At 33.9% G+C, this 25,174-nt stretch overlaps 2 protein-coding genes across 2 annotated transcripts; one reads left to right on the top strand and one right to left on the bottom strand.

Moving 5' to 3' along the window:
- The first annotated feature begins 5,266 nt into the window (after nt 1-5,266).
- Nucleotides 5,267-9,176, top strand: LOC139690895 (uncharacterized). The gene is made up of 2 exons (XM_071588512.1): nt 5,267-5,580; nt 8,030-9,176. The coding sequence occupies exons 1-2, from the start codon at nt 5,335-5,337 to the stop codon at nt 8,879-8,881; spliced, it is 1,098 nt and encodes a 365-aa protein (XP_071444613.1). The 5' UTR covers nt 5,267-5,334; the 3' UTR covers nt 8,882-9,176.
- An 8,567-nt stretch (nt 9,177-17,743) lies between these two features.
- On the bottom strand, nt 17,744-20,893 carry LOC139691020 (golgin subfamily A member 6-like protein 25). Its single transcript, XM_071588734.1, has one exon. The coding sequence runs from the start codon at nt 20,891-20,893 to the stop codon at nt 17,744-17,746; it is 3,150 nt and encodes a 1,049-aa protein (XP_071444835.1).
- Between the last annotated feature and the right edge of the window lie 4,281 nt (nt 20,894-25,174).

Below are 25,174 nucleotides of genomic sequence, written 5' to 3'. Positions count from 1 at the left end.
TTTGATAATTTTATTGACCATTGGTAAAAAGCAATTTATTTTTCTCTCAAAAGTATTTAATAATTGTATATCTAATGTGACATTGATAGTCCCTACATTAATACACATATGAAGCTGACTCTGAGATTTCACATATTGTATATGAATCTGAATTTTGACAATTTTTTTATGCGTTATAGAAAGCTTGTTTTACATTGTGGAAATTGACTTTATTTTTGGTTTATTTTCCTTTTGTAATTGAATATATATCTTTTAATATATACCTCAATAATAATAAGATATTATAATTGAGTGTATACCTTTTTAGCAGAAAATCAGATCTCGGTAGTTTCTATCTTATTACGATTTTATTTAGATACTCTCTCTTGGAAATGTATTGAATGTAGATGAAAGCATATGGATATATCGTCAGTTATAATAAAGTGAGGTTCATATACTTCTTAGGAAAGGAGAAAATAAAATTTCACTCTGATAAGTTCAAAGAAACTGTGGGAGATACCATGAAAGTTAATTTTAATGGAGTAATCTGCCAGTGCTCATTGAAATGCAACAATTTCAGTGTAAAAATCATTTGCCTTGAGAATTAAAATGAATGATTTTTACTCTTTAAAATTGTTGCATTTAATCATGATTTTGAATTTGAGGCAGTGGTATGTTCACGTAGGGAGTACTATTTCCTTATTTGAGTAGCACATTATCAGGGTGGCCACTTGGTTCAACAAACCAGAGCAAAGCCGAGAAATGCTTTCAAGTCTTCAATAATTTGGGGAAAATGGGTAAGAAAGTCAAATATGTTCTAAAGTTGCAAGGTGGATGTAGGAAATGGGAGTATGGTATAAGAATCAGGAATTCAAGGTGAGATTAATGCTCCTTTTATTTATTATATCAGTTAATACCTATCAGTTAATCTAATGTGAGTTGAGGGTTGGGAAAAAAACAGATATTACAGTTGGACTGACTTTGGTGATACAAGTGGCACATATAGGGATAAGGAATAATCCACCAAAATATGAAATAAGAACAAAATCAGATTCCAAGCACTGAAGAGATGTAATGTTTGTTGGGAAATTTTTAAAAATATGGGAATAGCTGATTAAGGAAAGACATAGTGTAAAAATTAGGGCATAACTGAAGATGGTTATTTCCCTGAGAAAGTCAAACAGAAGAATGTTGTTCATAATTTGATGATGCCAACAAAAATCCAATGAGGGAAGTTTTACTTGCTTGATATAAACCGGAATAAAGGAAAATCCATTGAAATTCCCCCTGTCTATCAAGAGTGATACAAGAGAGGTTAATCCTTTTGCTTCATTTCACTTTCCTGAACCCCTGCACACTCAACAAGTTTTCTCCATTATCATTCACTCGCTCATGAATCAGCTGCAATTTGGTTAAGAAACAATGAGTCCTCCAGAATGTGGAAATGTACAAGTACTTTTACAGGATGAGTACAAGTGCCATCTTATCCTTATATCCAGGTGGAAAGGAATTAGAGGAAGAGGGGGGGTGGGAGGTTTTTGTCGGAAGAATGATGAGAAGGTATAATAGTTTTATTAGGCTTTAAAAGCATGTAATTACTGGTGAGTGTTGTCAAACAACACTCATGAGTGTTATGCATATCAGGATTGGGTTGATGCAATGACTAGTGTACTGGCTTCTCATCATAAGGAAGGACCAGCATTCGAATTCCAGAAATTTTCAGAGGTGTCCCAATCTCTAAGTGGGTGACATGTGGAGAGTACTTCAAGTGGAGTACACTATTGTCAGATGCAAAATTGTGAACCCCTGGGCACCTTTCATGATGAGTAGGCTAATACCAGGTTTCTCCCAACCCTTCTCTTAATCCCTAAAAATCCAACCTTCACCATATTACCCATCCATCTCTAATGGTACTAATGACCTGCTTCACATAATGACTACTGCTACTACGAAATAACAGCAGACATTAAATTGTGGACTCTTTGGCTAATTCTGGCACCAGATTTCTCTCCATCCTTTTCCCATTCCCAGAAAATCTATCAAATTACCCACCTATCCCTCTTGGAGCAAATTACCCTAGCTGTTGGTTTCTTCCCTTAATTACTGCAACAGTTGATGTTCAGGTGAGTGTAATGAAAAGCTGCCTGCCATTATATTGATCAGACAAATATTTATTTCCATGAATTCTAAAAAGGATCCCTGGAGGAAGTTTTTGTGCTAATGTGCATGGAATGAATTTTTGTTGAATGTGAAACCCATTGCATGCATTGAACTCATACTGCTCCTCCACACTAAGCCATACTTCCCTTTTATTTCTTTCTATCTTTTGTTCCCACTCTCATCCATCTGAATCTCTTACCATGCTGAATAAACATTGCAGTAGAGTGCAATTTTTTAAATAAGAGACCCTGATGTCGAGGAATGCCCAAAAATCTTAGCCATTGCCTCTAAATGTATTTTAGCCGGCCTCAGACTCAGAGTAGTATTTCAGATCAAGAAGACCTGACTGGTTATCTGCACTCCAACCTTTGACCTTTCAATCAGAGGTGGTTTAATTTTCTGGACGAATTGGATCATATTACTATTGTCACTGCTTTTAAATGAATTAATCAGAAATAATTTCAGAAATACTGTTATTACCTCTCTAGGAGCCCCATGAAGTTTTAAGTGTTTTATACTTGGCTATATAACTATTTGGGTGCTGCCATTCTTTAAGTAGGTGGATTCAGTGCTTTCAAGCCCATTTTTTCCCATGTGCAAGTGAATTGACCTGTTTACATTAGTTGATTGTTATTGCCTTTAACAAAGGATACTTGATATTGCCTTCTTTTTCAGCATGAATGCAGTGATGCAGGAGGAGAGTTGGGTCTGTTCATAGAGTCCTTAATTTTTCATTCTGCCCTGCTCTATGTTCTAATTGATGTCATGTAATATTGATATTGTTGAACCTTCCTCCTACCATGATGAAGATGGGACTTAATTTGCCAAGCTCAGTATGCTCTATATGTGTTTGGTCTGAGGACTTTCACCACAGTCTTCCAGTGGATGTTAGACTGTGCCTGTATCTATCAGGTGGTAGCTGTGGTCTATCCCAGCTCATTTAAGTGATGTAAGTTGGAATTAATTTGCAAAACCAAGAATGAAATTTGAATGCATGGTCTAATTGAATATTTTAGTCTTTGGAAGTATTGTAAATTTTTAATTGCTGATATTTGAAAGTTGTAATCTTGCTGAAACATTATTTTTACCCATGTATAAATTACTGCGTCAGTAGTAATGTGTGAAATAATCAAACATTAAAAGCATGAACTCTGAGGCAAAAAATTGAATTGGTTAATTTTTGCATTCATCGAAGTAATAATGTTCAGGGGGAGATAAAGTTGTGTATTGAATCTTGGGGAAAGAAATAGAATACTTTCGATAGTTAAAATATGCATACCTTTTGATTTTAAATGGTCTCTAGCCTGTAATCATGTATTCTGTAACTCACTTTGAGGCAGTGGAAAATAAGTTGACCAGGCCTGTTTCACTGCTTTAGCTCTCATTCTGCCCTGAACTATGTTCTAATTGAGGTGATGTAAGCTCCTCTACAAGTTAAAAAGTAGAACTACATGCAAAATACTTCCAGTCTATTCCTTGCCCTTGCTATTTCAAATTCAAACTAAAAACAGGCCAACTTCCACCCATATTGATAAGCGGAATTGTATTGGAGTAATTTGTGTTTTTATTTAATATTAGAATAAACATGTATACAAAAGGTAAGAGTTGATTGAAGGTATTAAGCACCTTCTGATGAAGAAGAGTTATATGTCTATTGGTAAGTAAACTCTAATTTTGAGCATGTAACCATTCCATCATTTGTGTGCTGATCCAATGTAAAATTATTTCCTTTTATTTTAATTTTTCAGTGAAATAAAGAAGTTGATGAGTTCTATGAAATGGATGGAGTATTTCTGAGCCAGTATCTCTGTAATATTGGGCTGAGTTGAAATTATTTGCGAACTTTTTGATTTATCAATATGTAACTTTTAATCTTGTGTGGATCTGTGATCTGTTCTTGTGAATTAACATTTTGCTATTCCCATAGCTGTTGGTTGTGTCATAGCTATACCAGCATTATGGCAGTAATGACTAAAATGGAATATAAGTTAGTATCACTTAATTCATAGTCTCTTGGGACAAAAATGGCCATTTTAGGCATAGTCTTCAATTTGTTTAATGAAATTGCTCTGTATTATTTTCTATGTATCTTCCAGGTTAGCTGTTTTTCATGGGAAGGAACCACTGTGGGCATTTTAGAATTTCCATATGAATAACAATGAGTTTCAATGCAGGTGCTGAGTAGATTAACATGAATGAATGTGGCAATTTCATGGGTATAAGTTGTAAAACTGAATTACATTTTAGGCAGTGATGCAGTAAATTCCTTCAATTTCAAGTAATGTTGATAAAATCTTACTAAGGTTTACTAAGTGATACTCTTGGAATGTTTTTCAACGAAATGAGATTCTTTGTTCCTTTTTCTGGTCATTTGAAATAAAATTAGTTAGTGGGTTTTTGTGATGAATCAAATCAGCTATACATATTTAAAATGTAAGTAATTAACCCCCAAACTGATTGATGATTATTAGAAAGTAAGCTGTAACCAGGTTGCCACCATTTTATGTGAGTTATTGCCAAGGCATTATTATCAACACTTGAGTGCTCCAAATATTTGACATTTTGCTGGTTTGAACTCATATCATTTCACTAAGCTTTTAATATACATAGAAAGCCGATTCATATCAAAGTATCATTGTTATTACAAAAAATGGATTATGTAGCCTGCATTTCAGTTTAATTCTATTTTCATTGCCATTTTGGCTTTTTCTCAATCTAATGCAATTTTATATTTTATCCTTGGTATATAAATTGACATGATTGATTAAAATGTTGCCATTTAATTGCAGACAATTTACCGATAAAGGGTTCATGTTATATAAATTGATGAAAAGTACCACACACATTTTGGTGATAAGATTGTCTCTACCCAATTATGTTTGTTTTTAATTACTATTTAGGTTACCTAAATATAAATAAAGTCAATGTGCACCAATTAAGTGTCAAAATAGCTGTAGCATATTTTTTAAAATTGAAATCGGATGCTTAAGTAATTAAGAAAGAAGTTGCAACACATTCAAAACTGGAAGCCCGCGGTTAATAGTGCCATCTCTTCGGGGAAAATGATACTATCTGGTCTAGCGTGCGACTAGCAGCTCCCTCGCTTTTAGCCAATGTTAAACAAGGACTTAAACGTAGGGGACAAGACAAATTTGTTCGAGAAATCAAGTGACCCCAAGTCACCGAAATTCGAAGATGTCTCTTTCTTGGAAAGAGACATTGTTCCAATTTGCAATTACTGAACTTTCCAGCGCTAATTGTTCTGTTATAGTAGATTACTTAAAAGACGAGGCAGAGTCATGTAAGAACAAAGTTATTGCTGCAGCTCTTGGAGCATCGGTAATTCCATCCCGTTCAGACTTGGAGGGCAGTTTTATGAAGATTAGCAGAAAGGAATCATCCCTAGGCAGATATTTTTCTATCTGCAGTGAATCTTTGGAGGTTGTGTATTTACAATATTTTTTAACAGTTTCCTAAAAGCTACCGTAAAATTTGACGTCTTAGGACCTACCAAGGTGAAATTAGACATCTATGAATAGATGCCTCATAGAAAAGTAACGTTTAATCAAGTCAATAGATTATTATAGTTGGCATTTTAAAGATTTTTAATTATGTTAAATAAATTCTTAGGTCGCCAATTTCAGCTATTTAATGATAATAATGGTCTATTCATTTGTGAGCATAAACATTCGTCAGAAATGTTATTTATCTGTGTTGTAATATTATTTGGTGAATATAAATTGTAAATTTTGTGAATGTTTGGAATTTAAAAGATGTTTACGATTATAGTATCATCCCATGTTCTCTTAAAGCAGTAATTGGGCATTTGAATATCTGTAAAACAATCTAGTCTTAGAATAGCTCTAAAAATATTAAATTAGTAGCTAGAATAAATATTATTTTAACTATTACCCACACAACGTTTTGGTTAACACCGAATTCTCGACTAGTATCAGTAATGTATTTGAATGAATGGAAGGCCCTAATTAATGTACATGTTGACCTATAATTTTCCAAGCTATCCCTGGTTACATAAGTATATATCAGTTGACCACCTCCACCCTCCCAATTATCTAGCTTTGGAGTGGGCTAACGCGTAGGGGAAATGATGATCAGGTCTTAGTAAATTATGTCTGATGGCACTTGTCAACATTTTCCACCATAATCGTTTTCCCAATTTTTGACCAATTGTGTGGCAAGGAGAGCAACTGCAAAGGGATTTATGCTCCAGAAAAACAATACGGAATCGCTCAAACATCTGATTCATTCGTAGAGAAAATCAGGTTCAAGAAAACTTGAAAATGATTTAGACCACCATGAAAATACATTTGTGAACTTTTATCTGTGAAGACAGCCAATTCTCATGTTTCAATTATTCAATTATTATCTTTTCTTAATGCATCAGTGCTATTCTCTTCTGTCAGTATAAATAAAAGGCTGAACTGTTTCTTGCCAATTCCAATTTAAAAAGAATGACCTTTTAAATTTTAACATTAGGGAAATACGTTTCTATGAGAATGCAGTGAGTTGAGAATATTATTTCAGTTTTTGAACGAAAATTAGTACTTTTAATACGAGCCCAGGAAACATGTGGGATTATGAATGTTTTCTGTTCTGTATTGCCGGACCACATGTTGAGTCCTATATGACTTCTCTAACATATGAATGATTGTGCTCCATGTGCCACATAACAATGCATCTGTACTTGCCGTTGCTAATATTGAGCAATAGGGACATTCCTATTTTCATGTTTCTTACCAAAAGGGCAGCTTTTGGGATTGAAGAAAATTCTAATAAATATCTATGAATGTCTACATTGAATTTATAATCATATGCGTTTATTACTTAAGTGTTCTGCCAATGAATCATGTTCATTATTCCAAAGAAATAAATGGATAATGCTTTGCCCTTTGATTTAACTGTGAGGTGTTATGATGAATACTCAGTGAATGAACAATAACGCCTCATGGGAACCTTCCACTTTCCCTTTATCTGATTATTGGTTTTCCACATTATAGTATTCCTCCTTGTGTACAAACAGATTGATATTTAAATTATTTAAAATTTATTTGATACTCAAAAGGTTCCAATTCATATTACTCTATATTAACAGTTAATAAATGAAAAGGCACAAACGTTAAGTGATTTTAAAGTTCTAAATGAATGTTGCTTATTAAATTACAAATTGATGGACATCTTAGTACCATGAACTTTCAAATGTATTTGTATGTTCCATTAAAGAATGTCTCCATAAGTACCAAACAATACACTTCACCCTAACAAAACCATGAGGACATACATCTCTCCATGGATAGTACGTAGATGTAGATAAGCAAAAAAATTATGAATAAAAATATTGCACTTACCCACTACATAAAATATTCATTAGGGTGACTCACTGAGACCCAATCAGCCACAAGACCTTATTTCTAGTTCCCTTTCAAAATCTTCATATCTATTACCTGATGATAATAACTCAGAGTTGGTGCATGTTGTAATAAGTATTTTAGTGGAAAAGTGCTATTTTTTAAATTTGTTATGGATGCCTTCTATCACCTCAAGTCTTTGTTTCTTGGGTGCATTGTGTTGGTAGCACTTTCAAGTCAAAATTAAAGGAAATGTAAGGAAAAACCTGAAATTTGAGCTATGAATAAGGGTTTGCTGATAATTTCAGGTATACTTGATTGTGAGATACTTAAGTTATTAAGGAGATGTAAGTAAGCATGATTGTGGTGATTCATAACATTACCTCAGAATCCCACTGTGTTGCTATAATCAAACCAACAATTGCTTTGAAAACTACTGATTGTTTGGGTGTAAATGAAATTGTCCTGTGATGTAAGATATACTCTCATGTAAAAAACTATAAGAGGTATTCATTGTTTTTCAGTTACTTGTTCAAGATGTAGGTGTTGCAATGAAAGGCGAAAAGTGCCCATATATTTCTCTTCATGAGGGAATTCTGTTTGTTGCCTGGATGCTATGCCAATTAGAGGATAGTGAACCTCCCTTGAAGCTGGTGGAACCATCAGTTACCTTAGGGTATTTTGGTAAAATAATTAAGGCTTTAGCATCTGTAAGTTCAGAGAGGGTATCTTGGCCTTCCCATTCTCAAATTTATGAAGTAGTTGATGCCTTTGATAAAATGTATGGTTTCCCTGGAGTTGTTGGTGTGCTGGTGACTAGCAAACTACCTATATTAATGAAAAATAATATAAAAAGTGATATCAGTGTCAGTTACAGTATGGAAGATTTTTATGATCATGCATATGAATGTCCAACAGTGGCATTGCAGGCTGTCGTAGATCATCGAGAAGAAATACGTGATGTTTGTGTTGGTCTTCCGGGAAGCTGGTCTCCTAACAAGGTTTTGAGATCAAGCCGCCTCTACTCAAGACTTGTTGGCTCTGATGTGCAAGATAAATCGTTCCTCATAACTGAGGGATACCACTTACTTGCTGGGTGTGAGTATTTCCATTTACCAACCTTAATTACACCATATGACTTGCGAGTTACGGGATCTTCACAAGTACAGTTTAGTCAAACACATGAAGAGGCAGTGAATTTTGGTTCTACTGCTTTATCAAATTTCATCAGCAAATTTCCTAGACTAAAGTCACTGAATTTAGTTAATGACTGGAATCCCTTAAGGAAAGAATTTCATTTAGGTGGTGACATGTGCCATTCTGTGGCAACTGTGACATTAGCTGCTTGTGTTCTACACAATTCTTCTTTGGAATAGGTTAAAGGTATCTGATTATAGCTAGGATTCATTATTGAATATTAATTTTAATTGTTAAAAAATGATTTTTTAATTTGTAATAAAACTTATTTTAATACATCATCGGTGTATAATGCAAGTTTTAAATGATGTTTAGATTTTTTAAATATTGAATTTGATGCAAGATTGGTAAGTATAATATATACATGTATCACACATGTTCTCAAATATTTGGAGATGCAAGTGTGTATCAAATTGTAAGATAATTTACGTCTGCAATAAAAGTTTTTATGCTAACAAAATGTGAAGGCTCAGCATTAAATCTGTCCCTAAACGAGTGGAGTTATTTCAAAAAATTTTTTCCAGCTAAAATTTATTTGAATACTTATATCTTATGCATTGTTGAGGCTCTTTTATCATTTATTTTGAAATGCTGTTTGCCCCAGTAATATTATTTTGTGGGAAGCTCTTTCAGAAATAGTTTGTAGCTGGGTGACCATTTAAAATAAAAAGAGGGTCATTGTTTTGAAAGAATATCGCTTCAAAACTTTGTGTGAAATTTGACTTAAATATAAGTGGTATTTTTTACTAAAAATATATCCCTGAAGACAAGTTCAAGTGAAAAAGAGCCTGTGAAATTAGTAAAATACAGGTATGATTGCTTTCAAATGGCCATTCAAGTAAATATTCCTGTCTCACTCTCCTGTTTTACTCATCATATGTGAATAATGGCCATAAGTTCAATCAATGAAAGTGGAAATGCTTGGAAAATATTCTAATGCATTTAAGCATTACAAAATAATGATTTAAATTGAAATCACATCTTTTGTTTTGAATTACTTAAAATGTAAATTTGCATTGGAGGGGAATGATCAAACTATTTACAGATTCACATTGTCATTACAAATTGAATGTGAACTCAACTCAAATACTCATTTGATGAAATAGGGATGGTGACTTGACCCCCAAATATAAAATTGAGGATTCAAGATTTAATTAAAAACAGGAGACTAAATGTTTTATTTGACCCATCCCTATGCATTCTAGTAGCAGTACTTTTGATAATTCTATTTACCTCACTGGTGTGGCATGATTCATTTTCCTTATTCCTGATTGTCAAATTTCTAATCACATGAAAGATGTTTGTGATGCAATGTGTTATTGCATCACAAAAGTAACTGCAATGTTTCCATGCATAAATAATAATATAATGCATAGCCATTTGAAGAATAATCAAAAGAGTATTTTGGAGGTAGAGGGAGTTGGATAAAAATTTTGAATTTTTTATCGCTGATTTTATATGGTATCTTATAGGCATGGGAAAAGTGATATGTCAGTTACAGTTGATTCTCTAAATTGCCAATCAGTTACAAGTATCAATTGCATTTTAAAAAATCTTTAAATTATATATCACAGTTATAAATTACTGTATCTTTCGAAAAAAATTAAAGTAGGTCTAAGTGAAGAATTTATTTACTGTTTTAATACATATGTCGCTCTTTTAACAGAGTTACAGTTAATGAGAAATTTTGCTCACTGATGCATTAAACTATGGACCTCGGAAACCTGGAAAGAATTGTACAAAAACTGATCTGAACCTAATGGTATCATGCAAAAGTGTAGCAATAAGTAATGAATGACACACTCTGACAATGTGAGTAGATTGCAATTGATAGTTATATCTTTCTTAATGTAATTTTTATGAGTAAGTAATACCATTTTCATGGTTATCATCACTGGAAATTCGGTTACTTTGACTTTGTTATTTACTATCTCTGATTTCATATTGTTTGCATAATTATTTGCGTAAAATAACATTAATGTACTGGTTCTTCTCCTGGTATTCCTTGAAGAAGCATGGGGAAGGTCATGCCAAGAGTCCTTCAGTATTCTAGTCCACAGAAGGTACTGTAAATACTTAGATAAAAGAAATAGTTTACAAATAACAATTTTCAAATTCAAAGAACTGCATGAAATTCCGTGGCTGTTATTTTGATGGAGTTATGTTGTTCACTGAAATGTGAGAATTTTGCTACTTATAAATCATCCCTGCCAAGGGTAATGATTTTTAGGCTGTGAAATTCTTGTTCTATAATGCTTTATAGTTTTTGTTGCGTCTGTAAATTTAGTGTAGATCTAAGTTGTAATATGTAGCAAGGGAATTCTTATAACAATGATGAGTAATGTGATTAATTATGAAAGCTAATATGTTTGGCAAATATTTTGTGTAAAGTTTTTTGACCCTCCTCCACCCTCTCTTACGTGGCCTTTCCACCATGCCTTCTAAAACCTTCAAGAGACAGTCATTTCATGTGATTATTATAGCTCACCCATTATGGCATAATAAGCTGTAATAGTGCAATTTTACAGGGACTCACAGGAAAGCAAGAAAGATTTCTATTCCCTATTAGCAGTGGCAGATCCAGGGGAGCTAAGTGGACCAAGAAACACCTTTCACAATATATTTCCTTTATTTGGTTCTAAGAAATTGATTAAAATTACCAAAACTCCCTAAAAAATAAAAACAACATTCAATGAAATTTTTACTGATTACACTCTTCTTCCTCATTTTTCCTTCCTACCACCCCTGCTCAACATTATGGCCGGGCTAGCTCCATGCAAAAGTTGACACTGAACCTACCCCTGCCAATTGGAGGCAATGAAATTGAAAATAATGGATAGCTTATTGCCTGTTAACACTGTGTAATCGCATGAAAAAATGTTAGTGAAAAGATATTTGTGACATTTTTATGGCCTAATCCTTTCATTAAAACAAATAAACATTCTACATCAATATCTCTCCCCAAAATCTGGAGGAAATGATATTGATAAATTCAAATGTTTCTACGTGTAATGCCTCAAAGGGTAAGTAGGCCTCTCAAAGTCCAAAAGCTTGAATTGCATGTGGGAAAGGGAGAAACGGGCCTCAGATGCTATGCTAAGCTCTTGAAATTGGCTTCTCTGCATGGTGTTGTTTAGTTTTCTGATTAGCCTTGCAAAAAGATATCAGAAGATATCCAAAGTGGTCATCAGCATAACTCCCGTCGAAACATCATCTTGAGAAGACATCTCTGCGGAAAGACCAAGTAAGATATACAGTTTCAGGGTTGATGTAGTGAGGCATAAACCATTTCTGTTCAAACTGAAGCCCACCCTTGTTTTGAGAGTTCTTTCAAAACTTTTCACACCAAGGAGTTTTGGGTTAGCAATAAGTTGGCTATCTTCTGTCACTATATGTTATAGATAATTGCTGACCAAAAGCAATTGAACAGTATTGAACAAAGCATTTATTGTATATTAGGAAGGCTCAAGGAACCTCATTTTTGACATAACGCACAGCTTGCATAGAAATGAAAATCTATTTTAAAGAAATAATTAAATCAGGATAATTACAGATAATAGTTAAACTAAGGCTACTACCATGTGGCTAATATGGTAGCATAGTAATCAGATTGTAAAAATACTAAAAATATTCCATTTTGGCAAATGTTGAGCATGTTAGAATTAAAGTTGGAACAAGGCTAGGGAGAATAATAAAGGCTATATAGGGAGATAGTAGACCTTTATAAAGAGACACATGGAGTTTCTGGATTACAATAATTAAAAACTTCACCATAAAAATAAATGCAATGCAGAATATATTTGAATAACTATGCGTTTAGAGTCAAATGGTTTTCATTTTCTCAAATCACATTTTGACTCGTATTAGTTGAAAGAGATACTGTTACATATGTTAAACAAGTAATTTGATTTTGTGAAAATGGTCTTCATTTTCGATGTTACTTGCTCCCTCTGCTTTTTCTACTCTAGTTGCCATCCTTCCATTTCACGCTCCTGGATTTTACATGCATTACCTTTGGTTACTACATATAACTGCAAATAGTAGGAGATATGAACTATTGCATGTTTTTTCTTTCAGGGCATAATTGCTTTTTTTTTTGTCTGGATAGCATATGAGATCCCTCGGAGCCTTCTTACTTACCTTTTTTTTAAAGTGACAAGTAGGTGATGGGATGGATTGAATACATTAGATGAATGGTCATATTTCATAGCAATTTGTTGTAGTTCATAGTTATCCTGAGGTAATAGTTTGTGGAGTTCTGACTAAACCGAATGAAATAAATAACTCAAATATTTTTTTCTTTCAAGGGCTAGGCCTATATCAATACACAATTGAACTTTAATGAATCATCACACAATTAAAACAGGCAAAAAACTTACTTGAAATAAATTGGAATAAGTGCTTTTGATTCTTATTCCCTTATGGGAGTTTGTCATAATAAGTAACTGTGATGAAAGAAACTTATTAACTAAGTTAAAGATACTTCCCATTTTCTATTGAACTGCTGGAACTTCCTGCTTCGGACCTTGAGCGCCAATGTTTGTATAACCTATATTTAGAGTTTTTCATGAAAGAAAATAATTTTGATTAATGCCATGCAAACTTTTCCCTTTGTCATAAATAAATAATATTGTTGCTATATGTACCAAATTTTACAAACATCTCAAGATGTCTCAAAATAATATGAATGTGCAATATAAACCGTAAAGAAACTAGCTCCAAATTCTTGAAATGGTTTTGTAAAGATTTTCCCTCTTGGCCAGATTACTCTTCCAAGCATGATGATGTGTTTTTGAATCATTCTTATGATTTTAATTTATCAGCAAGATTTACTCAAGTTTTGTTAATTATTTGTTAAGTTCTAGTAGCCAAGGGAAGGGACAAATCAATTGATATTTATATATATATAGAAACCATAAACAGTAATCAACCCTAAGGTCGGTTTAGTAGGTGATGGTAGAGTTCACCTAGTGCTAAGCCCGACAGTGTGTGAAATTCACAAATCAGGGTAAGGGGGCCAGTTCCTTTCTCTGTGCCGGTTATGGTTGCCCAGAATATCTGGCATGTGAAAAATCTCACAGCTTGGGTTGAGCTGCAGGCACCCAAAGAGGCTTGCCCAGGTATCGAACCTGGGTCCTCCGGTCAGCAGTTCAACGCTCTACCTGGACTACCGTGACCTTTGATATATATATATATATATATATATATATATATATATATATATATATAAACCATAAACACAGTAATCAACCCGAAGGTCGGTTTAGTAGGTGATGGCAGAGATCACCCAGTGCTAAGCCCTATACGGCGTGTGAAATTCACACATCAGGGTAGGGGGGCCAATTCCTATTATGGTTATGGTTTCCCAGGAAGACCTGGTACCCGAAAAATCACTAGCTTGGGTGGAGCTGCAGGTGCCTAGAGTGCCTTGCCCGGGAATCGAACCCGGGACGCTCTGGTCAGCAGTCCAACGCTCTACCCACTGAACTACCGCGACCCACTTGTCTGCATCCTATATATATGTATATAAATAAATAATATATATGTATAAATAATATATATATAAATATAAATAATATATATATATACTATATATAAATTTATAAATATTTTTATGCTCTGCTGAAATCTTGCAGTGATAATTTTAGGTCATGAAAACACTGGTTGGAAAAAATATAATGGTTAATGCTCATGGATGCTCAGAGCAAGTTACCTAAATCCTTTTTTAAAAAATTATAGTATTTCAGGTTCATGAAAAAAATATACTTTTTAATCCATTAATTTATATCAAATCTTAAGTTGGGCACAATCCTCTGTAGCAATATTAATTATGCATGGGGGTATGCATAGGCACAAAAACTTCAAGAGTAATGCCTTCATGGGACACCCAGATGTTCAATTAGATAATTTTTCCTCATGAATTTTGGATGAAATATTCCACCTTTGCTTTTCATTTTAATGATTCATATTTACTGAGAAGGGATTAATTTTACTTACAGGCGAATTCTTGAATCTGGCAACTTTGAAAATGCAGATAAATACTGTTCAGATGAAGAGTGTCTTGATTTTATTTTTGTCAGTACACCAGAATCCACATCATGCATTGGAGCTCTTCTTGAAGGTATTGGGTCACACTGACATTGTTGCAGTCTTTCCATCTTTTGTGTATTTACTAATGCCAACAAAGTTTTTGAGTACTGTTCACTGGATTCCACTCTTCCCATTACATTCTCTGTCCCCGTAGTGAGTAAACTACTACTTAGTGTTCTCTTTTTAGCCCTCTCTTGTAATGTCTTCATCAGGTCTTCAAGGGTTGCCACTACCACATTAAAAAGTAATAGACACTCGTAATCTTTACTAGTTAATATTTTATGTCTTAGCTGAATTATTAATAGGGCATGCATCTAGGAATTGTTGAAACTTTTAAAATGACGAATTCCAGAATCTCAAACTAGACGTTATCTAAATGAAGGGACTGTAAGTTGGTTAGTGGTATTTAGATTCTTGAATACTGGAGATAGCATTGCTGGCAGGAAAATTATTAAAAATACCTTTGATTGGACAGAGAATCATGACTAAATGGCAAATCAATATTTTCATTTGGTAGAATAGTGGACTGTAGAAAAAACTAAAATATTTGCATGGATGTAATAGGACTCTCTGCTCACAGAGATTTACTTCACTTCATATTTACACTGCCCTCCAGGTGAAAGTTGCTCCACATGCTCAAATCCCATGTGCAACCCTCATGGGAATCATGGTCTAAAATTCTCACCTTCCTCAATGAATAATACAGAAATAACCCTCTTGCCCCTTACTTTTGTTATCACTAATAAAGTACCTCTGGCTTATGAATTTGTTATATGCATAATGCCACTCTTGTCAATGCCCCATATTGATTTTTATCAATTATTTAATATCAATCAAGGAAAATAATTTACTTTGAGCTATTGTTGTGCATTACCTATAAAATGAAACATCAATACTTTACAAAAATATTTAAGCCTTTGAAACATACCATAATGATTTAGTTCCTTCTCCTTTTCGATTTTTATCCTCTCCCTTGTATCTAACTTTTCAAGAGAATGCTTTTCATCTTCATTTTTTTCTAAAAATATATGACTTTCTTTTGATAATTCATCATCCCTTTTAGGTAAGTTGTCAGTTCCTTCAGAAAATTCATTAATTTCTTCAGTAAAATCATTAATTCCTTCAGATAAGTCTTCACCTCCCTCAGAAAATTCATTATCTTCTCTCTTCCAAAGTTCTGTCAATTCCTTTGAATCTGTTCGTAAAAGTAAGGCAATATTTATTTTTTATGTGATTCATTATTAAATTGAAACTTGAAAAGTTACTACAAACATGTGATCAACTATTTGAATTCTTTCTTGGGAAATACTGAATTTGATATGCATAAATTCTACTGTAAGTGCATGTAAGTTTATGCTCAACTCCACAATGCGTCCAAAATTTACTATTGTTACTGTAAAAATTGAGGCATATCAATATCGGGATAAAAGTCATTTTAGTCCTTGATGTGCTTATGAAAAAAATCATTTGCATCATGATTTTGTGTCATTGCAAGTTTTTGTATTAATTCATGATAAAGTTATATAAATAGATGAAAGGTTGAAATTTAGTGACTTTTGCAGGAGCATGAGAGAAAGAGAAATTTGTTAAATGTTCGATTGAGAACCACTCCCAGATGATTAGAATTCACATGCAAGGCATTAAATTTAGAGTTATTCCAGCTGAGGTACATGCTCGTTGCCATTTTCAATGGACTTTGGATCACATCTCTATGTTGAGGCAGCTTGCAGTGTGCTTGGTAGAAACATTAAATGCAGGTTTTAATTTTTAATGAGATGTTCCAGAAGCATCAGTCCCTACAGTGATACAAAATAGTGAGGAATAAGAAGATTCCTCCCACTTTCTGTAGGCTGTGGGCTCATAAGGGCATAAATATGGACAATGCATTTTAGTGATAGAAAATAAGGATTCACAAGCATTCATTGAAAGGTTATGCAAAAAAACAGTGACATAATGAAAATGGTGGTATTGCATGTAAAATAATAATTTAATGCATTTGCTTAATAGATTTCAGTAAATATTAGAAAGATTTATCTGTGTACATTTTAATGATTGCTCATTAAATTATCAGTCTTATGAACTGGAATGACTGGATGCATGAGTGACTTGTCATGCTGTATTTATTTACATTTGTTTCACTGCAACAGATTGCTATTTGCTTTGTTTTGAACTTATTTTGTTTCTTTCATTAACACCTCTCACAACATGTTACAGTTCGAGTAATCATGATAAATATTAATCCCAATAGATTAAAAGTGAAGAACACTTTCATAATGAAAGGACAAATGCTTTCCCCAAAAACATTGATTGCAAATTTTGGGAATGTTAATTTGTGACATCCAGAAACTGAAGTTGTTTGATCGATTTTTCTTAGTTTTAATCTAATTCATCTGATCAATTTAATCTGTGCCACTACGCTTTACATAGCTGGCAAAGAAAAGATTGAGCTCAATATATGTACATATGTCATTAACCCTAGTTGCAATGAGAAGAATTTTTACTTTTCATAACCTCCTTTAGATGAGCACTGAAAATTTTAGCAGCAGCTCCACAGAATTCATTTATATTTATAGGAAATGTGAAAGTATCATGTGAAAACTTTTGGGTGGAGTGAGTTATGTGTACTTTATGAATTGTAGCATGTACATTGGTAATGAAAACCTTGGAAGTTAACATAGGAGATAGCTACTGAAAATCAAGAGGATGTAAAGAAATAAGATTATTAATAGTTATGTGAAAGGAAAGGAGAAGGCAAAATCATCCTTCAGTAAACCCCTCAGAAAATAATAGAAAGATGAAGTTGAAACACCATGAGGAACAATTAATTCATTTAAGTATAGGGAAAGAAAAATTTGGGAAAGGCTTGAGTTATTATTAAAGATTTGTAAAACACAATGCATAAAAGTATTAGGAATATACTCTGATCATTAGGAAATTGTAAGCAGCTGTTGCTAATTTTCAGATTGAAAAGTAATGATGACAGTATTGTGATTTGTAATATAATTTTTGATCATACCTTGTCTTTCTTTGGAGTCCATTCTATCTTCTATTGCTGTAGTGAGAACATGTTGCTCCTCAGACAAATGTAAATCAGTTATCCCCTGTCTTATGGGTATTTCCCTTCCTTGCTCAACATTTTCTTTTGAGTCCTTTATTTCCCCTTTAAAAAATAATACCTCTGCTTCCATTGATAAAACATCACTTTGCTTTCCGTCCTCTTTTGTACCTTTACTTCCACTCATTTTTTTCTGAGAGATCGCAGCACCTGTTGTGGTTGTCTTTTGTTGATTTAAGCTATTAGATGTTTCCTCCTGCTTGGAAATATCTTCTGTCACTTCTAGTGTTCCTTTTTCATCACACCCCAGAGTTAGAACCATTGCCAAAAGGAGGTCATCATCTTCTGAACATGGCTCAAGTGATTTTGTTTCCTTAGTTACTTTTTCTTCTATTCCATTTACCTCTTTTCCATCCTTTCCCCTTTGCTGGTCCCTTCTTTTAGTCACTTCCTTGAGAGACCTATCTTCATGCTTACCACTAATATCTTTCCTTTCTTCTTCCTTCCTTGTCCTTCCTCTCCTTTCTATAGATGAAGCCCTCACCTCACTCTCCTTGACTGATTTCTTAACCTTTTCCAATTTATCTCTTTCTTTTAGATCTATATTTGCTATCCCATCGTTTAAATCCTCTTTAGCTCTAATTCCTCTATCATCCGTTTCTATTTTCTCATCATTTCTTTTCTCAGAATCTGCCATTTCATTCACTTCCTTACCAGATATTGTTCTCTCTTCCTCATCCAAATTGATTCCCTTTTTAATTATCTCTGTCATTTCATCTCTCTTGTTTCCTTCAGACACTTTCATATTGATATTTCTTGTTTTTTCATCTCCTTTTGTCTCTGAAACCTCAACGTCATTCTCAATCTTAACTTCTTCTGTCAAAGAATCTCTCATTTCATCTTTTTTCTTTTCAGATTTCTCCGGTTCCTCTTCCAAGTCTGTTTCCTTTTTAGTTTCATCTATCATATCATCTCTTCTCTTGCCGTATTCACCTAGTTTTTTCTCTGATACCTTTATTTCACTATTGGATGTATCTAATCCTGTTAGTTCTTCTTCATCACTTGTAACCTCCCTTGTGTATTTGGTCATCTCAAATTCAGACTGATCATATTCATTCTTTTTGTTGGATTCATCATCAGTTTCTGTCTTTCCACCATATTTCTTATGAGGTTCAATCACTTGGTCAACAGTCTTTTCATATTTCTCGCTGTCAAGAGTTTTTATATCTTCTCTCTCATCCTTTTCCTCTTCACTCTTTCTCTTATGAAGCATGTCTTCCTCATCCCTGTTTTCATCTTCTGTCAAATGTTCCTTATTTGCCATTGATTCTTCACCTTTCTTGATTCCAACAACTTCCATCTCATCCTTCCATGATTCTTTCTTTTGCATGTCCTTTAAATTGTCTTGTCTAGGTACTTCATTTGATTCTGTCCACTCCTCTGTAATGTGTTTATCATCATGTTCTCTGTCTTGCTCTTGTTTCCAATCTTTTTCTTCTTTTCGACTTGCCCCACTTATTTCACTTTGACCTAACTTAATTTCTTCATCATCTTTATCTTCTTTCCTTGGATGTTTGGCCTCTTTTCTTTCATCTTCAATTTCTTGATCCTGCTCTCCTTTTGCTCTTTTCAATATACCTTCATCTACTTTAGCTTCCCTCAAAACTTGAGCATCATCAACTAGTGCTTTCTCCCCCTCCCCACTTGCAGTTATTTCTTCCTTACTGATCTTGTCTCTTGATTCCTTGTCTTCACTTTCTTGTTTCATGGTCTCTTCAATTGTTTCTCCCTCTTTATCATGTGCCCCTTTCATCTCCCTATCTGTTGTTGTCACTTCTTGTGCATCATAATCTCTCTTTTGGTCTGCCTGCTCATCTTCTGCCTGTTCTAGTTCCTCATATTTATCCTCTATTTTAACATGTTCTTGTCGTTCTTCTTCCACTGAATGTGCATCCTCCTTTTCACCTTCCATCTTTTGTGTGGTGACCAGGTCAGCATGCAAGGATTGATCCTTCTCTTGAGACAGAGAAATGCCATGCTTACCAAGGTCTTCTTCATCTTCCACATGGCCTTTTTCCTTGTAATATGTTATACCTGCTTCTTTGCTAACTTCCTTTTTTAAGTCCATTTCCTGTGCATCATGCTTCACTTTTTCTTCAGGTTTAGCCTCTATGGTGGAAGACTTCCTGTCGGAAATTTCCTTTTGAAGTTTGCGGTATTTATTTTCCTTTTCTTCCAGTTCTTGGTCACGGTCATTTAGTCTTTCTCTCATTACATTTACAATCTCATTCAGTGAATCAACTGTTTTATTCTTTAACTCCAACCTTGCATTCACCTTTTCCAGTTCCATTTCTAAATTACGTACATCTTCCTCTAGTTTGGTTATGCGAGCCTCATGATCCCCCTGGACTTCACCCCTCATTTCCTCTGTGATGTCCATCGTGTCAGTTTTACTATCTTCATTAATTTTTCCCTCATCTTCTTGAAGGACTTGGCTAATTATGTTTGGTGTTAACAATGATTCTTCACTTTGAATTCCACTGTAATTTTTCTCTTCTTCAGGGAGCTGCTGTTTTAATTCATCTGTATTGCCTTCATCTAGCTGTTTTTCATCCAATTCTTTGAATAATTGCCCTTCAATTTTCATCCCATCATCTTCTCCTTCTCCTAGCATTTCAACATTTTTATTCTTTTCATTATCTAACTCCACTTCCAATGCTTGTATTTTTTCTTCTTGTCCTTGGATTATTTTCTCCTGATCTTCAATTTTCTGCAAAAGTTCGCATAATCTTCTTTCTTCATGTTCTCTTAATTTTTCAATTAACAACAGCCTTTGTTGGAGACCATTTAATCTTTCATTTAGTACAGAATAAGATACAAGCTGATCGCATTGCTCCCTGGAAGAACTCATATTATCCTGCTTATCTCTATCCCTCCTCCTTCTTCTTCTGCTTCTGCATCGGTATCTCTCTGTCGTACAAGGAGGAACCATTTGCTTTTCTGTAGTATCATCTTCTGAGATTTCTCTTCCTAGGCCTATCAGCATTTCCTTCAATTAACAAAATAATAAACATTTTATTGCAGTTCAGAATTTGTTTATTATTAGTGGTTTGCTGGACTAATTAGTCTTGGCCATGCTTCATTAATTATTACCCATATTGTAATACACATTTACTTCTGCTAAAACTATCTCCATGGCTATGAATAGTATGGACTTCATCGGTGTGCTGTGATTTGAAGATTCAAGAGGTCAGAAAATTGGACTTGACTGAATAGGTGTTTACTTTTAGCTAGGATTGTTCTTTCTTTTCCACTGATGATGACTACTTGGTGATCAAAACAAGTGCCTTTTTAATTGGAAATTGAGAAACTATCTTATACATACTTATTTTATTTTTGTTGTGTTTGGTCATTCCAGAAATTACTTAACTACTTCATAAGTACAACCAGTTTTCCTTGTTAGGGCTTCGTCAGGTACTTTCCATTTAAATGGTAAACCTCTGAGTATATATACCATGTGTTAAGGATGGGTGGGAAACTAGTTGGGACTTTTCTGGGTAAGAGTGAGGATAAAGGGCCCAGTGGTGCAATGTGTGAAGTGGTGTGTGGTGGAGGATGAGGGCTAGTGGAGGATGGTCAATGGGAGGGAGGGTGTAGATGGGGAGTGGGAGGGTAAGAGTTTTTCATTTACTCGATTAAAACATTCTAAGAGGTGTGAAGGAGTGTGAAAATCACTTGAGTGTCTAGTTTTCAGTTTTTTTTCTATTTTTGCCCTCATCTCTGTAGCATGGGCATACTGTCTGACCATGAGTGCATGCAAATTTTAATTTTATCGTAAGTACCATCATCCCCAGATGTTAGACCTAGATGCTGTAATAGGGACTACTCCACTAATGTCAGTCAGTCACAATGACACTACCAACCATTCCTTGTCATTTCTGAAATTGCACTCAGTTACAACATGACTAATATTTGCTGAAACATAAACTTGTTTGGGAATATGGAAAACTGAAAATGTTTCATGCAAACCTGGAAAACTTGAGGAATTTCTTGATAGTGGAACCCTAAAGAGACTACTGAAAAATTCATCAATTTCTGCAGGTTAAGAGTTGAAAAAATGTAATTCTGAATGGTTTTTAAGAGGTTAAAATATCAGCAGCTAGAAGACTGTTTCTTGAAAGTAAAAACAGTTTTATGTATGGCTAACATTATTTCACCCATGTCTGAAGGTAGAGCAAAGAAAGGAGGAGCTGGAATAAAACTTCAATTTCATGTTCCATTTCTCTGGTGAAAAACAACAAGTCATCAAGATGTCTCAGATCTCTACATGCATCACATGTGCTTGTAATAATCACTGGTTTTTGGATTAGTAGCATTTGAACACCTGGAAAGTGATATAAAAGTTCAATACACACTTATGGCCATATTCGCCGGCCCTGGTGGTGGTGGGGTAACGTCCTTGTCTACCAACCCAGAGGCCATGGGTTCGATTGCTGCCTAGGTGGGTCTTCCTCCACCTAGGGCTTGGGTGTATGTAATTGTCATCAATGTAATTTCTTAGGGCTAGATGGAAGAAGGGGCTATAAAGTCTCAATCTGACCCAATGTAGTAGTTAAATAAACAAATACTTGATTCTTTCACTGGTCTCCACCAGAGAAAGAATACATGTCTTTAACTAAGTAAAACCTAAGGAATGTATGTTTAATGGTTTGCAGAAAAAGCCAAAGCTGGTGAAACATTTTTTACTGTCATCTGTTTGGGATGGCATGAAATTTGAAAATGATACATTGATAGGTCTCTGAGTTATGAATTTTATACCTTATCCATTGTATGGTAAAGGGGGAGTTTTAGAAATGAGATTTATTCGCAATTTTACAAAATTTTGAACCCCAATGCCTTAGAGATATGTGCTTCAGGGTAGAAGAATTTTACATAGATTAATAGTTTGGAGGTAGAACATGAACATTCATTGAGTTTCATTGTGAAAATCAGGTGAATGATTCAAAATTGAATGACCCCAAAGTGGTCAAACAGTATATATAAGAAAGTCAAATATTTTCATTGCTATAACTAGATGTAACTCTAATAATTCCTCTTTTATTTTCAGAAACAAAAATATAAGTGTTAGGTCCTGATTGATGACCATAATGAAGGCATCAAGTAGGCATGAACTCCAGTGCTCCTCAAGGTAATGGTAAAATAATATTTCTAATACCTCAATCACAAGTCAAATAAATGTTGAACTATTATGTATCTGTTGGATTTTATTTTTTATGAGCTTGAGGTTTTTTTTTACTTTTTAATTGTGATATATATACCTCTACTGCTTTTGCTTTTGCATCTGCTGCTTCTTGAAGATTCAATAGTTTGTCATCATGAGCCAGATCTTCTATTTTAGCCTCTAAATATGGCCTCATTACTTTGTCCTTAACTTCCTGGCCTTCTTTTGATTCCTAGGGATGATTTGAGAATTGTAATGACTAACATTCAAAAATGGAAATGCTCTTTTTAGGTGCAGTTATGATTAGTTTGGGAATTATTTTGCCTTTAAATTTTACTTCTATATTGAATATTTGGAAGCCCATGCAACGTTTGCGTTCATGGAAGAAACATTATTGCCAGCATATTCATACGAACATAGTTCATCACAAAATGCATCTCTCACTCAATACTCATAGGTGATTTCATATGATAATAGTCCACTATTAAAAGAAGGACCTTTTTATCTAAGTGTAATTTAACTACATCTAGGCATTCTCAGAAAAAGGTAATGAGTGCATACTATTAGGTAACTTTGAAAATTTATTGATAACACAAAGCTGTAAGCATTCAAAATGAAAGCAGTAATTTTTAATTATACAAATGTACTTTTACTGAATGATTTAATGAAAATATGCATGCCATAATTAACTAAAAATAAGGAAGACATGAAATAGAAATGAGTTGTTGATGTTAATAAAAATATACACATTAATGTTTTCACTTTTAAACAGAAGGTGAGCGCAGGCTGGCAGAAGTTATTAAGAAAGAAATAATGTAAGGCAAAGTAAGAGGAAGTAATTGCAATATGTACTCAGAAGTAAACAGTCATTAGGGATCATCCAAAACCTACCTTTAAATAGGTAGAGTACCTTGAATGAATAAATGTTATAATATATTTCTAAGTTTGTGCAATGCATACCTTTAGTTTTGACTTCAGGACTTCCTGTTAAAACTATAAATCCAAAATCCATGCTTATTTCAATTGTTTTATGCCAATTTATTCATTCCAATAAAATAAGACAAATTTATTTGATTGGTTGACCATAATTATGATGACTATAATTTCACTAGAAAATTCGATACTTACATAGTCAGTACTATATCTTATGTACATTGGTTCGTCTTCCAGGGCCTCATCAGAGCCATATTCATCTTGGTTCATATTCATTTGGTCTTCATTCATTTGACTAAGCTTTGATAATCTTGAGGCTCTTTCCTTGAGATTAATTCAAGAGATATCATAATGGATATTAGAAAATATTCAATGGTAATTATATTTTTTTAATTTGATAAAATTTATTTTAAATTCTATGAATGTAATTATGTATATTATGAATAGCAGAAATACCTTAGAATTACAGTGACTTTAGTTGTTTGTTTCACTGTTATTACAAGTACTGTTGGGTTTTTTAAAATCCAGGCTGGGCTGATTTTAGAATACCCACATTTATGGGTGGTTACAGACCCAAGTTCCACATCCATTGCTTTTTAAATCTGTTATGCCACTTATCTCTCATTCGCTAACTACCCCTCTTCCCCAAACGATCAAACTCATTAGTTGTGGGTTTGAGAAACCCAGCTTTTTTCAAGCCTAATAGTTGAACTCTGGTGGAGACAGAAGGAATGGTATTTAATAAATTGAGATGAAGTTACCATCTCCAAAGAAGTCGAAGTATGAGTAGAATTGAACATTTTGTTCAGTTAAAAATGACCTAGATTTTTGTGGTCATTAGAATTGTAACCCAGGCCTTCATTTCACCCCATATTTTTTCCCTTGTCTTCTCCCCTTGGTTAGGTAAGGGCTCTAAATATGGTTTAGGAGAAATATGTCATGGTAGATATTAAACATGTTTCTAAAATCTGACGAGGACTTCAAATAATGGCCAACGGTGAATAAGATTAAATAGGTCCATTGTTGATGAGCATTAATGGTTAATTACATATGTACATATTAAAACATATTAAAATTATTACTTATAAAAATAAACTACTATCCAGATCTTGCCTTTATAATCTTATGCTTCCAAAAAATTGGTTTTTTAAACTTATCATATCTAGCATTTCT

Source organism: Hetaerina americana, unplaced genomic scaffold, assembly GCF_022747635.1.
Source record: "Hetaerina americana unplaced genomic scaffold, ioHetAmer1.1.p SCAF_3, whole genome shotgun sequence".
Lineage (NCBI taxonomy): Eukaryota > Metazoa > Arthropoda > Insecta > Odonata > Calopterygidae > Hetaerina > Hetaerina americana.
The sequence above is the reverse complement of the archived record's forward strand: the minus strand, read 5'-3'. Positions and strand labels throughout refer to the sequence as shown.

What these genes read in the sequence shown, in the direction of transcription:
- LOC139690895 (XM_071588512.1), top strand. Translation starts at nt 5,335, where the DNA reads ATGTCTCTTTCTTGGAAAGAGACATTGTTCCAATTTGCAATTACTGAA. An exon ending in TCTGCAGTGAATCTTTGGAG is followed by an intron (nt 5,581 to 8,029) that starts GTTGTGTATTTA and finishes ATTGTTTTTCAG; the next exon opens with TTACTTGTTCAAGATGTAGG.
- LOC139691020 (XM_071588734.1), bottom strand. Translation starts at nt 20,893, where the DNA reads ATGCTGATAGGCCTAGGAAGAGAAATCTCAGAAGATGATACTACAGAA.